This window comes from Haliotis cracherodii, unplaced genomic scaffold (genome assembly GCF_022045235.1).
Source record: "Haliotis cracherodii isolate W230 unplaced genomic scaffold, xgHalCrac1.p SCAF_11, whole genome shotgun sequence".
NCBI lineage: Eukaryota > Metazoa > Mollusca > Gastropoda > Lepetellida > Haliotidae > Haliotis > Haliotis cracherodii.
Genome location: NW_027266266.1, coordinates 43,678,684 through 43,694,476, shown reverse-complemented (window position 1 = coordinate 43,694,476; position 15,793 = coordinate 43,678,684). Strand labels below are relative to the sequence as shown.

The window sequence follows — 15,793 nt, the reverse complement described above, 5'->3', positions numbered from 1 at the left end:
AGTCTCAGACTAATGGACTAGTGGCTGTGTCAATCACTGAATTTATCTATGTTTTAATTACCAATTTTATTCTCAATCCCAAATTTGAGAAATGTGGTATTTGACAACAATATGATATTCATTATTTATAAATATATAATATTTGACAGACGAAACTGCAGTTTAAGGGTTCTACTGTACCGTAGTTATTTTCTGCATCCTGTTCTCCAGATGGAGAGGATGTGTAAGTTTGAAGTTTTCCCGAGGGAATCATGTCTGTCTCGGAGCAGATGAGAAGACATATAACTTGTAGAAAGAAAATACCACTAAACGTTTCCTCTAACTTATTGTTTGTGTTTTCAAATTTGTGGGGGTTATTTTTATTGGATATCAGTGACCAGAAAGTCCAAATGCTCAATAACCATAACGACACCTTGCAGTTTTGAAAATGTATATTTATGTTTTATGGCCTTGAATATATGCAATTCAGACACTCGAAGCCTGAGTCTAGTAAATGAACATCCTATCAAGAACATTCAGCTGGTTCTAGTCCATGTATTACAGTCTGCAATGTTAGCCACTAGCTGGAAGCCCAGGTCTAGTAAAATGTTGCTCCATTCTAGTAAACTCACTTAGTAATAGTCTGGACAACAATAACAAAAAATGTCGGGCCAGGAGGATCAAAAGGTTTTCCTCAGAAAACGGAAAAATCTACTGAAAATGGTGCCAAATGAAAAGTTTTGGCTCGAGACTTGGGTCAATTTTGGGCATGGAATCCCAGTTGCGATCACTGCTTGTACTGGACACCATGTGGTGAAGGCAGCCATTTAATGTTAAACTGCAGTGGCTGATGTCCCTCTGGACACATCTATCTCCATTAGCCGTGTCCACCAACATGTTGGTCAGTGTCTGCACTGGACTCACATGTTCACACACAGCAGCTTGGACAGTGTGAGACCACAGCCGATTAATCTCTTAATTTGTTTTGATAGAATTACTTGGACTGAGCATGACATGTGGAGGCTTCACAGGCTCTTGGTGTGATATTCTATACTTGGTCAGGATAAGTGACCCATCCATTAGGAGGAAATGCCATCAGAATTGATTGTCTTAATGAAATTGATGTGATTGACCAGTCCATCAGAGATCTTGTCTCATCATCATGTTGAAAAATGAATGAAATAAATATGTGTTGAAATATGATTTTATGATATCAGTTCAGGTAGAAAAAATCAGAGGATTTTTTAAATGAAAAAAACCTTTACTGCTGTGTTGGTTTGTTGTGGATTTGTATTTGTGTTTGTTGGTTTTAGGAGTCTTCTCACTGCTGCGGCCCCAAACAAATCCATTTAAAATCAAAACAAGTCATGATAATTGCAATATGAAAATTGTAGCGAAAGATTTATGCAGTTCATGATGTTCATACAACAATAATAAAATTATGTTGTTTGTTTGTTGTTGAACGCTGCACTGGCAATATTACACTTATTTGATGGTGGACTATAAATAGTAAAGTCTGGACCAGACAATCTAGTGATTGAGATCATGAGCATACAATGACATGCATCAACCAAGTCAGCGATTCTGACTATCTGATCCAGTTAGTCACCTCTTACGACAAGCATTACATGAGTTGCCTCTTATAACAAGCATGGGTTGCTGAAGACCAATTCTAACCTAGATATTCATGGGGGCAGGTAAATATATGAGGTCTATATTGTACTTGATTCTGGGATTCCAGGGTAGAATAGATCCCTAGTATACATTGCTGGTATAATGAGGATCAGATGGTGCGATGTCCTGATGGTCTGGCTTGGTTCAGTCAACCATGTGTTCAATGCCTGTCCCACACTTGATTATTTACAGGGCGACAGCATGTAGCATAAAGCCGCATGAATCAGTCAATTCCTGTATTTCAATTAAACACAGATGTTATGACCTGTGAAGATCCAGGGTAGAATAGGCCTTCAGCAACCCATGCTTGCTGTATAGGACAACTGTGCTTGTCGTAAGAGGTGATGAACGGGATTGGGTGGTCTGGCATGCTGACTTGGTTGATGCATGTCATCATATCCCAATTGCATGGATCAATGCTCATGATGTCAATCACTATAATGTCTGGTCCAGATTCAATTATTTAGAGACCACCGTCATATATGACTGGAATATTGCTGAATGCGGCGTTAAACAACAAACAAACAAACAAAACAAATGTTATAAAAAAGGCTATTATAGCAACAGAATTGCTATTTCATTACCGGGGTATCAGGATAATGATTTATTAGTTTCTTTGCCCCTGTAACAGTGTTGGGATTCCGGGTTAGAATTTAAGGACTCCAGCAACCTTTGTTTGTCGAACAAGGTGATAACATGGCTCAAACAGTCAGGCCTAGCGATTTGTCAGATTGGGTGTCACTGTACCCCAACGATTTAAGAATAGGTCCCGGGCAGAGCAACCTTATAGCTTGTTGCATGGGGCAACTGTATGGCTCAAACAGTCAGGCCCAGTGATTTGGCAGATTAGGTGTCACTGTACCCCAATGATTTAAGAATAGGTCACGGGCAGAGCAACCTTATAGCTTGTTGTATGGGGCAACTGTATGGCTCGAGCAGTCAGGCCTAGCGATTTTGGCAGATATTTTGTTATTGTACCCCAACGATTTAAGAATAGGTCCCGGGCAGAGCAACCTTATAGCTTGTTGTATGGGGCAACTATATGGCTCGAGCAGTCAGGCCCAGTGATTTGGCAGATATTTTGTTATTGTACCCCAACGATTTAAGAATAGGTCCCGGGCAGAGCAACCTGATAGCTTGTTGTATGGGGCAACTACATGGTTCGAGCAGTCAGGCCCAGCGATTTGGCAGATTAGGTGTCATTGTACCCCAACGATTTAAGAATAGGTCCCGGGCAGAGCAACCTTATAGCTTGTTGTATGGGGCAACTACATGGTTCGAGCAGTCAGGCCCAGCGATTTGGCAGATTAGGTGTCATTGTACCCCAACGATTTAAGAATAGGTCCCGGGCAGAGCAACCTTATAGCTTGTTGTATGGGGCAACTACATGGTTCGAGCAGTCAGGCCCAGTGATTTGGCAGATTAGGTGTCATTGTACCCCAACGATTTAAGAATAGGTCCCAGGCAGAGCAACCTTATAGCTTGTTGTATGGGGCAACTATATGGTTCGAGCAGTCAAGCCCAGCGATTTGGCAGATTGGGTCTCATTGTACCCTGACGACATATTGTGATGCTCATAGCATCACTCACTGATTTGTGTGGTCCAGACAGGTCCAGACTCCATTATTTACAGGATTGCATCATATTGCCATATTGTTTAGAGTTCATAGTTAAACAAAAAAACAAACAAACATAATTTGATTTTGATGAGATTTCTAATCACATTCAGCTGGATGTGATGATGTTGAATCCTTAAAATCAGAACGATTGAAAAGACAACTACTGTAATTCCAGACAAACTTGTGTTTCCAAGACATCAGGAATGTATCACTGCCTGCAAAACACAAGTGATGACATGGTAGACATAACATTGCTGATAACCAGATGGAAACAAAGGATCAATATTTTATAGAGTAAGTTTAACCATTATCATCTTGGCACAAGTTTGTGGTTAGGCATTGGTTCCTTCACTCATGATACCAGTAATTTGTGGTGAGTCATAGAATAAACTTGTCAATACTGGCTAAAATTGTACCTTGACCGCGTTGATACTGACTGATTAGTAAATGGTCGCTTTGGCCCAGGGAAAAGTCACAGACAATTTGGTAAATAGAGATTCCTGGTTGTTGTCATGAGTGTCAGAGATCCGAAAAGCTTCTCAGCTTTGTGTGCAGTCTGTCTGGATAGTTCGGAACAATCAACTTGTCTCGCTGCTTCAGAACCGCCCCCATTATCTGGTCAAGTAGATGGAGAGTCTGCCTGGAGAGCGGAAGGTTGGTAGTTTAATCCCCTGCTGCATTGTTGAAAGATGGTACTTGTTGTTACCATGCCTGGCACTTGGCATTATGGGAATAAAACAAGGACTGGTCGACTCGTAGTCGATGAACTGCATCTGAGTGGGGTATCCATGTTAAACTTCGGCATGGTAACTATGTAGGCTAGCAGTACAGACTAGTACATGTGTATGCACACATGCATAATCTTGAACCCTACGTTTAACCATGTTTCGTCTGACCTTCAGTGGGCTAGCACTATAAAATCATCATTAGTCCAGACAAGTACAAGCAGCCACTCACATACACGTGCAATAATCTTGGACACAATGTTAAACCCAATTTTACGTCACCTTCACCTCACCTAAAAGTTCGTCAGAATTTGCTTATTGGAGCTGATGCAGCGATAGGAACTACCAGTTTTAGTTCACTAGTCCTTATGATGATAACATATCTTAAATATTTCAAATATCTACTAGTCCTTATGATATCTTAACTATTGAGCAGTTTGGCAAGGACTGTAGGACCAGTGCCAATTTCAGTCACTTTGGCGGTTAACACGTGGAACACAGTAATTGTTTATTATATTACTGCATAATAGCACCTATTACTTGAACATTACTATTAGATATAGCTGCCTTCGACAGAAAAGGAAATTTGCTGATGTTGTTACTGTTATGAACAACAGCGACACCCACAAGATGATCATGAATTATTGATTCCTGAAGACAGTACTGTACAGAATTGATGACATCAGTTGTGGGATATCAGACATCAGTGTATGAAAGGAAATCTGAAGAACCATGGACGACTGAGTTTCTCTTGTTCACGCCATGCAACAAACTATAAATTGTCCCCACGATAACTAGACTGGAGTTATTTTCGTAACAGATATGAATAATATTTTTTCACATGTACTTCGAAAATCATCCGTATTGGTTCCTTTGAACACAACGAAGAAGCATTAGTTTAACATGCAGGGCTTATTTCTAGATGTGAGATATTGTCGTCAGTACCAAGGTCTCAAACTGACAATAATTCTGTGATTTCACCAATATGAAAGTAATGTTGCCAATAATAATGACAGCACCTATGATTATTGACACTTTTTGACAAAGGAAGGGTATCAATTTCTGGGAAGTTGATATCCAGGAAGGAAACAATCACCATTTGGAGATTTTATGTCTTTGCTCTTAGATTGGAACTCTCAGTAGTATCAACAGTGACACCAGTTTTCACGATTCGACTTCCATGGGCATGTAGTGAAATTTATATATGAAAGCTAGTCATGGAATTAACTCAGTTATTTTAATACCAATTTAATATGACTACGTCTAAGTTTAATCAGCCAGGTAATTTTTTTTCTCAAAATCTTGGTGGGTTACATAGGATTTTTCATATGCTTGGAATCTTTTCAATAATGTTTTCATATTTTTTTCTGGAAAGACCAGACCACTTTTTGTCTTGTTTTACAAATTATTTAGGAAAACACAGGCTGAGGGAGGCCAAAAGTTAGATTACTAAACAGTGCCCTGTTCCACAAATTGTTCTTGGACTGCTTCAAATGTCAAATATCAATATGGTAAGATCACTTTGTGGATAGAAGACTGCCTTGTGCATGTTGTGTTTAATCACAAATGACAAACTACATTTTTTAACAGAATTTTTTCGAATGAGGATATTCTTATCATGCTTATGTTACCTGTTGCTTTTGGAGATTTCAAATTGAAGTTCAACACTTTTAAAAGGGGTGTGTCCTAAATGAGCATATTTCTCAATACTAAATTATTTCTATTTATTAATTTTGCAAAATTTAAGTTAGACATATATATTACAAAAATTAGAACTATTGAAATCTAATTTGTTTAAGTGAAATATATCTCCCCAAACTATGATGGTGTTAGAAATTACAGGTCCGGGCATTCTTGGGTTCTACTTCTACAGTATTTGAATCTATGGATTGTAATAAATGCCAGTCACTTTCAACATTGATGTTATGGCCGAGGCCCCATTCCACAAAGTGATGTTAGTGCTCTGATTGTCCTAGGCCTGTTAAAGTATGCGAGTCTGGATTGGCAGCCAGGAATTTTGACTTTCTTGCTGAATTTTATGTCGCTTTAAACAGCTGATTTATTATGATGGTGAATCTAAGAACTTGAGTATGGATATGTATTTGATTGAATTCCTCCTGATTGTTTATTCTTGTAACTGGAGAGTCCCCTGACATGTCTATCGCCACGGAAACATAGTGACCTCGTGGTTTCCTGTTTGCCTTCCACCCCCAGTTTCAATGATTATCCAATCTGGTCTATTCTGAGACACTTCATTACGACCTTATAGACTGTATTGGAGCCCCAGTAATAAACTTATCAACCTGTCTGTGCAGAATGGTCTTGTGAGATGTCTACATTCCCTGTGTGTGTAGTCTGTTGTCTGGTTGCAAGATGACATACTGTCATGACTAATATGGTTACAAGTTTTATATGGGATTCTCAAATCATAGGTCTGTGTATTGGTAAAATCAGTGTCTTGCAGTAATTACTATATTGTTGCAATATATTGGGAGCTAATGTGTTTGACAGTGTTTGACACCGATTACACATGCAGATTCAACTTTTCTACATAATAATGTAATTCTTTCTCAGCATGGTCAGTCACAGCCATTTTGTTACCATGGATAACAGTGTAAGGAAATAACACTTCCACATTTCCGCTGTTTTGTTAATCTATGTGTAGGGAAACATCATTTGTGATACAAATAGTAAGAAAACTTGTTATGTATTTTTTATTCTGCATACTGGAACACAGAAAATAGGTAATATGTATCATTTGATGATATCCTTTAATCCTATCAAAACATTGCAGATAGCCTTGTAACAATTTGCCAAATTTCATTTGCATCAAGATACAGGATACGAGAGTTGTATCCTGGGGTCATGTATAATGCAAAATGAGACACAAAAGGAGCATGTTATTTGGTAGGAACAAAAAGTCAGATTGTATTTGAACAAGTAGCTAGATTTATTGTTAGTTCCTTTGATTTATTTAGAGTAAGTGAGTTTACGAAGTAGCCAGTGTGTTTTTTCTGTTTTGTTTCTAATCTTGGCAATGATGACCCCTTTGGCCAATGCAAGGTAACCTTGGTGTTCAGCAACGTGTGCTTGTAAGAGTTGGCTTAATGGATCAGGTGGTACTCATTGACTTGGTTGATTGAGTGTAAATATCTCCACACATATATAAGTAGGCATGGGATAGAGCTCATAACATCAATCACTGGTTTGTCTGGTCCAGGTCATCTTGATATGGCTGATTGTTGCTGATTGCCGTGTTAAAGAACTAGCAAATAATTAGTGGTGATGTGTGTAACTGCATCAGATTTTGGAACAACAACCAGAGCTCCATGTTAGCTATGTATTTGCGTAAAATAAGCAAAATAAATCACCATTGCATACCGTATATGACCATAGATAAGCTGAATTTTGAGGACCCCCAAAAAGATCCAGTAGTCTAGTGGTTAAAGCATTCACTCGTCACGCTGAAGACCCGGGTTGGACTCCCAACATGGGTACAATGTGTAAAGCAGTCGTCCCCCCACCACACACACACACACACACACACACACACACACACACACACACACACACACACACACACACACACACACACACACACACACACACTGATATTGTTAGATTATTGCTAAAACGAGTGTAAAACCATACTTCTACATACATGGTAGTGAATTTGAGTTGCTTGCGCACACTATGCATTTAAAACATCATGATATGATTCTAGTAGATCCATTGCTATGAGGATGGGTATTCAAAGTAATTGCATGTAAATTGGAAAATTGTCGGTTTACATTAGTTTGGTCAATTGTCAAATCTGTCTGCAGTCTGTATTGATGTTATTGACTGGCTGTCGCTCCATGTTTCTCCGATTGGTCCACGCTGCACCAATATGGTCACATGATATGATCAGTCACCACTTGTTACTACCTCATTGCCAATTAAAGCTGATTTTAATAGGAAATGGGAAAATAATGATTTGGGCGAAGAACCCAAGATGGTGTTGAGTCTGGTGAAAGTCTGTTGATTTGATGGCAGTTAGACCCTGAGGGGATGGTATGGCCAGGAACTGATCAACACCGGAGGAGGATATAATCAGGGATGATAAGTAGAGGAGACGAAGACTTCATTGTCAATATTGCTGCTGCATTACCTGATGTCAGAGTCTTGGTTCATAGGAGTCATAATGACATACGCCCAGACAAGTACAAGTGCATGCACGCACACACATGCATAATCTTGAACGTGTGTTTAACCATGTTTCATCTCACCTTCATGACATCATAAGGTTCCATACCATAATGTCAAGGAAGAATGTTGGGCTTTTGAGGATATGTTGTGAGAACACCCCCATTCGGTTGGGGATTGAGTATGTACAGAATCAGACCAGCACTCTCCTGCTGACAATGCCCATTTCATGTTACAAGATCAGGGGTTTTCTGTGGTGTCATTAGCAGGGTGTACCGGTCTTGTACTGGAACAGGTTATGTTTCAGTACACTGGGGGGTATGTGTAACATCCATTACAGGAGTTCTGTACAAGAACAATCATCTTTAAACTCCAAGCAAATGACACATAATAGATCGTTTACTGAGTTGCAAAGATTTCTTTCATTTTATATGTTTGTTTGGAAATTATGGCCATCTGGTGTCAGAAATCATTTGATATCTCCATTAAATGCATGGAAGATAAATATGTGATCATACATACTTTTTTTGTCTACTGTGAATAATGCCCTTAACTTGTACAAGACACAATCCTTGGTACCTTCCAAGACAATGGCGGAGGGATGTTCTGGACCGTTGCCACCAAGCTGCCTGTCCAGGGCAACCCCATCGTGTGCTGGAAGTTTCTCCACGTTCTCCACAAGATACTTCGAGATGGACACCCTAATGTAAGTATTTCTCCACACATATATAAGTGCCACTTAGTCATAAACACCCCACTGTCAGCGTACTTTGTCATGGACCCCTATTGTAAGTATCGCTTAAGCTTGGACATGCTATTGTAAGTACAACGTAAGCTTGGACATGCTATTGTAAGTACCGCTCAGACATGACCATCCTTATATATGTACCGCTCAGACATGACCATCCTATTGTAGGTACCACTCAGACATGGCCATCCTATTGTAGGTACCACTCAGACATGACCATCCTATTATAGGTACCACTCAGACATTGCCATCCTATTGTAGGTACCACTCAGACATGGTCATCCTATTGTAGGTACCACTCAGACATGGCCATCCTATTGTAGGTACCACTCAGACATGGTCATCCTATTGTAGGTACCACTCAGACATGGCCATCCTATTGTAGGTACCACTCAGACATGGCCATCCTATTGTAGGTACCACTCAGACATGGCCATCCTATTGTAGGTACCACTCAGACATTGCCATCCTATTGTAGGTACCACTCAGACATGGCCATCCTTTTGTAGGTACCACTCAGACATGGCCATCCTTTTGTAGGTACCACTCAGACATGGCCATCCTTTTGTAGGTACCACTCAGACATGGCCATCCTATTGTAAGTACCACTGAAGCTTGGATATGCTATTATAAGTACCACCCAGACATGGCCATCCTATTGTAGGTACCACCCAGACATGGCCATCCTATTGTAGGTACCACTCAGACCTGGCCATCCTATTGTAAGTACCACTCAGACATGGCCATCCAATTGTAGGTACCACTCAGACATGGCCATCCTATTGTAGGTACCACTCAGACATGGCCATCCTATTGTAGGTACCACTCAGACATTGCCATCCTATTGTAGGTACCACTCAGACATGGCCATCCTTTTGTAGGTACCACTCAGACATTGCCATCCTTTTGTAAGTACCACTCAGACATGGCCATCCTATTGTAAGTACCACTGAAGCTTGGATATGCTATTATAAGTACCACCCAGACATGGCCATCCTATTGTAGGTACCACCCAGACATGGCCATCCTATTGTAGGTACCACTCAGACATGGCCATCCTATTGTAAGTACCACTCAGACATTGCCATCCAATTGTAGGTACCACCCAGACATGGCCATCCTATTGTAGGTACCACCCAGACATGACCATCCTATTGTAGGTACCACTCAGACATTGCCATCCTATTGTAGGTACCACTTAGACATGACCATCCTATTGTAGGTACCACTCAGACATGGCCATCCTATTGTAGGTACCACTCAGACATTGCCATCCTATTGTAGGTACCACTTAGGTTTGGACATCCTAATAACAAATATATGACCCACCAAAAGGAGGACAGCAGAAAGTATTGCTGGGCCTCATATAGTTCAAGCACCTTCTGGTTCCCTATCCAGTCAGGGTCAAGCTCTTCTCATTGACAAGTAACGAAAGGCTGGGCTCTCCACGTGAAGCTTCAGACAGGGGTCATCACAAAGGAAACAGATGTAATTTAGGATATTGATGTGTATGCAGTCAACTCAGGGGATAGGACATGTCTAGATCCAGAGGACCTGAAAAACAATTACTGTGTATGTCTGTTAACTGCAAATTCTGTTCTTTCACCAGTCACTAGTCAATCCATTGGGATTCCGGGTAAACATATGGGCTCCCAGCAACCTATGCTTGCTGAAAGAGGAGACTTAATGCATCAGGTTGTCATGTTTGGTGACTTTGTTAACCTTAAGCCTGCTGAATTGTTTTCACACTTCTTAGCCCTGTTGCGTCCCTTGCCAGAAACCTATGAATGTGGGTTCGAATCCCGGTTCGCCCCAATTATGTTTCTAGGTTTGTCAGCACCATACCCATGCTCATGGGTTTCACCGAAGTGTTAAACGTCTGAGACCTGCATCACTTCGGGCTTTCCTCCCACATTAAGCTGACACGCCACGATATAACTGGTAAGAATAGGTCCCTCAGAACTCTATTGATTGTCGTAAGAGGAGACTAAATTGGATCAGGTGGTCAAGTTTGTTTGCTCTTAATATCAACCACTAGTTTGTCTGGCCAAGACTCAAGTATTTGCAGGGTGCCATGATGTATCTGGAATAATCGCTGTTGTGTAAAACAACAGGCAATTACAATGTGTGTCCCAGCTGATGGTGTGTCACGGTACCTTGACAACATGGATGGTTGCTCATGCTATCAACCACTGGATTGTGACAATTTGCAGGCCACCTTGAACATTGTTGACATCATCATTAGCATCTTTGACTGTATGAAAACAATGTTAATCTGATCCTGATTCATCTTTTGACACAGCCCCATGAGTAAGTAACGGCTTGTGACACAGCTGATATAGGATTATGGAAGTAAACAAAGTGCAGGTGTTATGCCTTAGTACTGGCAGGGTATATGGGCTATAATGACCTGGATGGTGAGATCATTGGCTGGGAGGTTCACTCGGGATGCAGTAGGCCAGATACGTTTCCCCACTGGGATATGAGTGGAGCCAGCTCTTGAGTCTCTCACTGTGATATGCTGCAAAATTGATAATACAGCCTGATGCTCTATTCACTCTCACAACTCCAAAGGTTTACATATAATCAATACATTGCAGGAGCAAAGTGTCCTAGATTTATTAATATATGTAGTGTGTCATACTGATTGTATGTAACAAGTGTTAGAAGTTGTTGTATTTTCTGAGTGTGAGCATGGGAAATGAATGAATACTGATCAGAGTTTTTTAAATATCTCGTTGGTATCGATAATTGATAAAATAGGTGGAGAGAAGATGCAGTTCTTCTGAAGAGAGCACTGTGTGGACATGTTCACAATATCAACTGTGACATCATCTGAGACATTATTGACATCATCTTCTTTGACATCACAGTGTCAACACTGCTTGCTTCCCTTTGCTGTGTCAGGATCTGCTTGTAGTTGGTTCCAAGTTTCATCCCACTTACGATCTTAGGGCCGTCATCCCCCGTTCCGGTTGGATTCACCAAACTGGTAAATGTCCACTTCTTTGGGCCTAGGTGTTCCAACTCAATGTGCAGAGTTGCTTCCCTTTGCTGTGTCAGGATCACCTTATCCTTGGCTCTTTTGTCATCACTAGTATCAGTTGGTTTCATCAAATGGCAATATCTGTGACTTGCTTTCATTTTGGCGTAAATCCTCTTAAATCTAAGTAAATGTACTGTTATTTAGGTGAAAAAAAACATTCAAAAATTGTTTTACACCCCAACTCTCTCACTCACTCATGATGCACATCCATGTATGAAGCCTGCCCAAACTGTGCCCTCTCCTCCCCGTACCCAACAGGGATGAAGAGTTTTATCTGTTCATTGAAAAGTGAAGGATGTTGAAGGTCAGATTGAGACAACAAACCTTGGCTCCACGTGTCTGTTGGTGGAGTGTTCTCTACCAGGAAATAGTCGAGCAGGAATAGATGTGATGTACCACGCACTTCCTAACATGGCCAACTTGAACCACTCAGCTGCCACTGTACAGTGACATGTGCAGGCCTGGACTGAGCTGTAGAGGATGATGGTGGTCAATACTTAAAGGGCCACGGTCACTTGGAGGGAAATTTGGAAATTTGATTTGAAGGTTTGATGATTCAAATAAAAGGGCACTGGAACAATACTTGTGGTATTGTATTTACAAAGAAGAATAATGATGTGTCAGTGTTTCTTTGCACTCCTATGGTGGCTGTAGGATCCTGTGTGATATCACACCATTGGGTTGCAGAGGCAGAAAAGGTCCCATCTACCATAAGGCTCCCAGGCTGCGTTAGAAATCTGTTTTTCTTGAATCTAGTCCGAAGGACTTGTGTAAACCTAATTGCACTTGTCCTAATTGCACTTTGTAGCTATCCCTACTTGAACACAACACAATGTTTTACAGAATAGGTTTCCAGTGGCCCCAAGCCTGTCCAGAATAGGTTCCCAGTATCCACAAGCCTTTCCCAGTACCCCAAGTCTGACCCAGTACCCCCAAGCCTGACCCAGTACCCCCAAGCCTGTCCCAGTACCCCCAAGTCTGTCCCAGTACCCCCAAGTCTGACCCAGTACCCCCAAGTCTGACCCAGTACCCCCAAGTCTGTCCCAGTACCCCCAAGTCTGTCGCAAGATTCAAATGATGATTGTGTGGATGCAATGTGCATGTGAATTGTTCATGCTATCAACCACTAATTTGCTGGCCCTGACTTGGTGATTATTAACAGATCTCCATGTGAGGGCTTAAATATAGCTGTATCCGGCATATTGCACCGCGTCTGATAGACATTGTAACAGTCATAATGGCACAGTTAAAATATATGCCAGAAGGGCATAGAAAACATGATGTTGACAATATTATCAATCCCACTGAAAGGGCGAAGGGGCTAACTTTAAAGATATTTCAACTTATCATTATCTAGCCTTCTTGAAATGACAATAATGACAATAAGCTTGGTAGGTATCCAGTATAGTGATGAAGACATGGTGTTATAGAAAGAGAGTGTTCATTTATATCTCCATGTGTAGTTGGTGCCTTCCTTTAGTGTAATATAAGCTTGGTAGGTATCCAGTATAGTGATGAAGACATGGTGTTATAGAAAGAGAGTGTTCATTTATATCTCCAAGTGTAGTTGGTGGCTTCCTATAGTGTAATATAAGCTTGGTAGGTATCCAGTATAGTGATGAAGACATGGTGTTATAGAAAGAGAGTGTTCATTTATATCTCCATGTGTAGTTGGTGCCTTCCTTTAGTGTAATATAAGCTTGGTAGGTATCCAGTATAGTGATGAAGACATGGTGTTATAGAAAGAGAGTGTTCATTTAAATGTTTGCAGAAGTGGGCAAGCCATTGTTCCGTACTGGGTCAAGTATTGGGTTAAATATCATTCACATGGCAAAGTAGGGTCACATTCACAGAGGAGTTTTTTCATTTACTCCCATGTGTTTGTCATTGGTGGTTTTCAGAACTTGATGTTCACATGATACAGGCACGTTTATATATTTAACTACACTAGAGCACAAGTTGTCTGGTTGTAATAAAGATTTCTTGAGTTGAAGGTTCATGAAACAGCTCATTGATGATAATGATGCTTATTCCATACTTGTATCTTATTACAACTGGCTCAAAACCATTTGGTTGCTTGTATAAATGTAATAGGATACAATGAAACCCGTGAAGATCCGGGGTAGAATAGGTCTTCAGCAACCCATGCTTGCCGTAAAAGGTGACTATGCTTGTCATAAGAAGACGACTAACAGGATCGGGTGGTCATGCTCGCTGACTTTGTTGATGCATGTCATCGATCCCAATTGCATGGATCGATGCTCATCATATCAATGGCTGGATTGTCTGGTCCAGACTTGATTATTTACAGACCGCCGTCTTATAGCTGGAACATTGCTGAGTGTGGCGTTAAACAACAAACTAAGCAATGATGTTTTATATTATGATTATGCTTGTTGATGCTGAAATGTTTTGAGATGATGATAAGGAGTAAGTGATAAAGTGAATGTGGTGGCTGTGGTGAGTATGGTTTTGCGCCCCTTTCAGCAATATTCCAGCATTATCGCAGAGGGGGACACCAGAAATGGGCTTCACACATTGTGTGCATGTGGGAAATGGAGCCCGGAACTTCAGTGACGAGTGAGCGCTTTAACCACTAGGCTACCTCACCACCCCTGATGATGATGATGATGATGATGATGATGATGATGATGATACAGATACATGAAGATTGTTCAGAGTGTTCATGTTATATTTGCAGGTCATTATTGATTCCATGAAGTACAGGAGTCACCTCACAGACCTGGGAAAGCTATGGGTAAGTATTGCCCAGGACTCTGTCAGTACATGATGCTTGTCATGGGGATTGGGTGGCCACAATGGCTGCCTAGTGAGGACAGTGCATGGTGACTTCATGGTCATGATCAACCAGTGATATGCCTACTCAAGCCCTGAACACACACTGCAGCACCCTGTGATAAAGCTGTAATGCTTGTGTTCGTTCTTGAGCCTTGGAACATCTATCTCCATTACGTCTAAAGAATATCTATGTGTGGTAATTGGTCATGTTGTTTGCAATGTGAAAAGAACCTGTAATTGTTAACACCAACACAGTTAGAATGCATCAGTGCCCATTTCTCAGCATGTCAAGTCCCTAGGTTGTGTAGCATCTAATTTGAGTTTGGTATATTTTTGTCGACTAGAGTTCAGCACCCCACATTTTATTTATGATCACTTAACATGAAATCCTTTGGAAAGTTACTTTATGTTCTGTCTGGCTGTCTTTGATAATTTGTCCAGTGGGTATTTTCCTTACACTAGCCATCTATAATTCATCAATACACCCACGTCCTGTGGGACAAGGCACTACATTTATGCTGAGCACAGTGTTTCTAGCCTATTGAAGTAATACTTGTTCCTGTCATAACATTTCCCACAGGAATCAGTCTTTCTGGTACATTCTCAGCTTCCTAGCAGATAAAAAGTATTTCCCCAACGACTTGTTCCAATGTAGAAAGAACCTGTATTGATTCTTGTGCTGTGATACTATCATTGGACAGACTAACTGCCTTGTAAAAGGATCTACATTTTCTCCTTGCTGTGTGAATGGAACTAGTTGTAAGGGAATATGTATTTTTGGGCCATTGAATCCATTTATTGGACATTTTGATCACACCATCACTGCCAAACATTGTTGATGTGCAATTTGCTGTAAAGACTTGATGTGTTTATGGGACTGAATGAGTTCTATGATCATCATTTTCTGATGGAAAAAGTATACCTTTGGCATATGTCATTAGAAAAAGATAATGTCTTAACACAAAAGATAGACCTCTGAAGATCCGGGTTAGAATAAGTCTTCAGCAACCCATGCTGA

The 15,793-nt window shown here is 40.7% G+C and overlaps 1 protein-coding gene across 1 annotated transcript in view; it reads left to right on the top strand.

Moving 5' to 3' along the window:
* LOC139456531 (huntingtin-interacting protein 1-like) overlaps positions 1–15,793 on the top strand; it is a 70,447-nt gene that overhangs the window by 12,444 nt on the left and 42,210 nt on the right. Inside the window, exons 3-4 of the mRNA XM_071238300.1 lie at positions 8,746–8,888; positions 14,678–14,734. Of these exons, the coding sequence (XP_071094401.1) occupies positions 8,746–8,888; positions 14,678–14,734 (200 nt within the window). The remainder of the gene's footprint in view (positions 1–8,745; positions 8,889–14,677; positions 14,735–15,793) is intronic.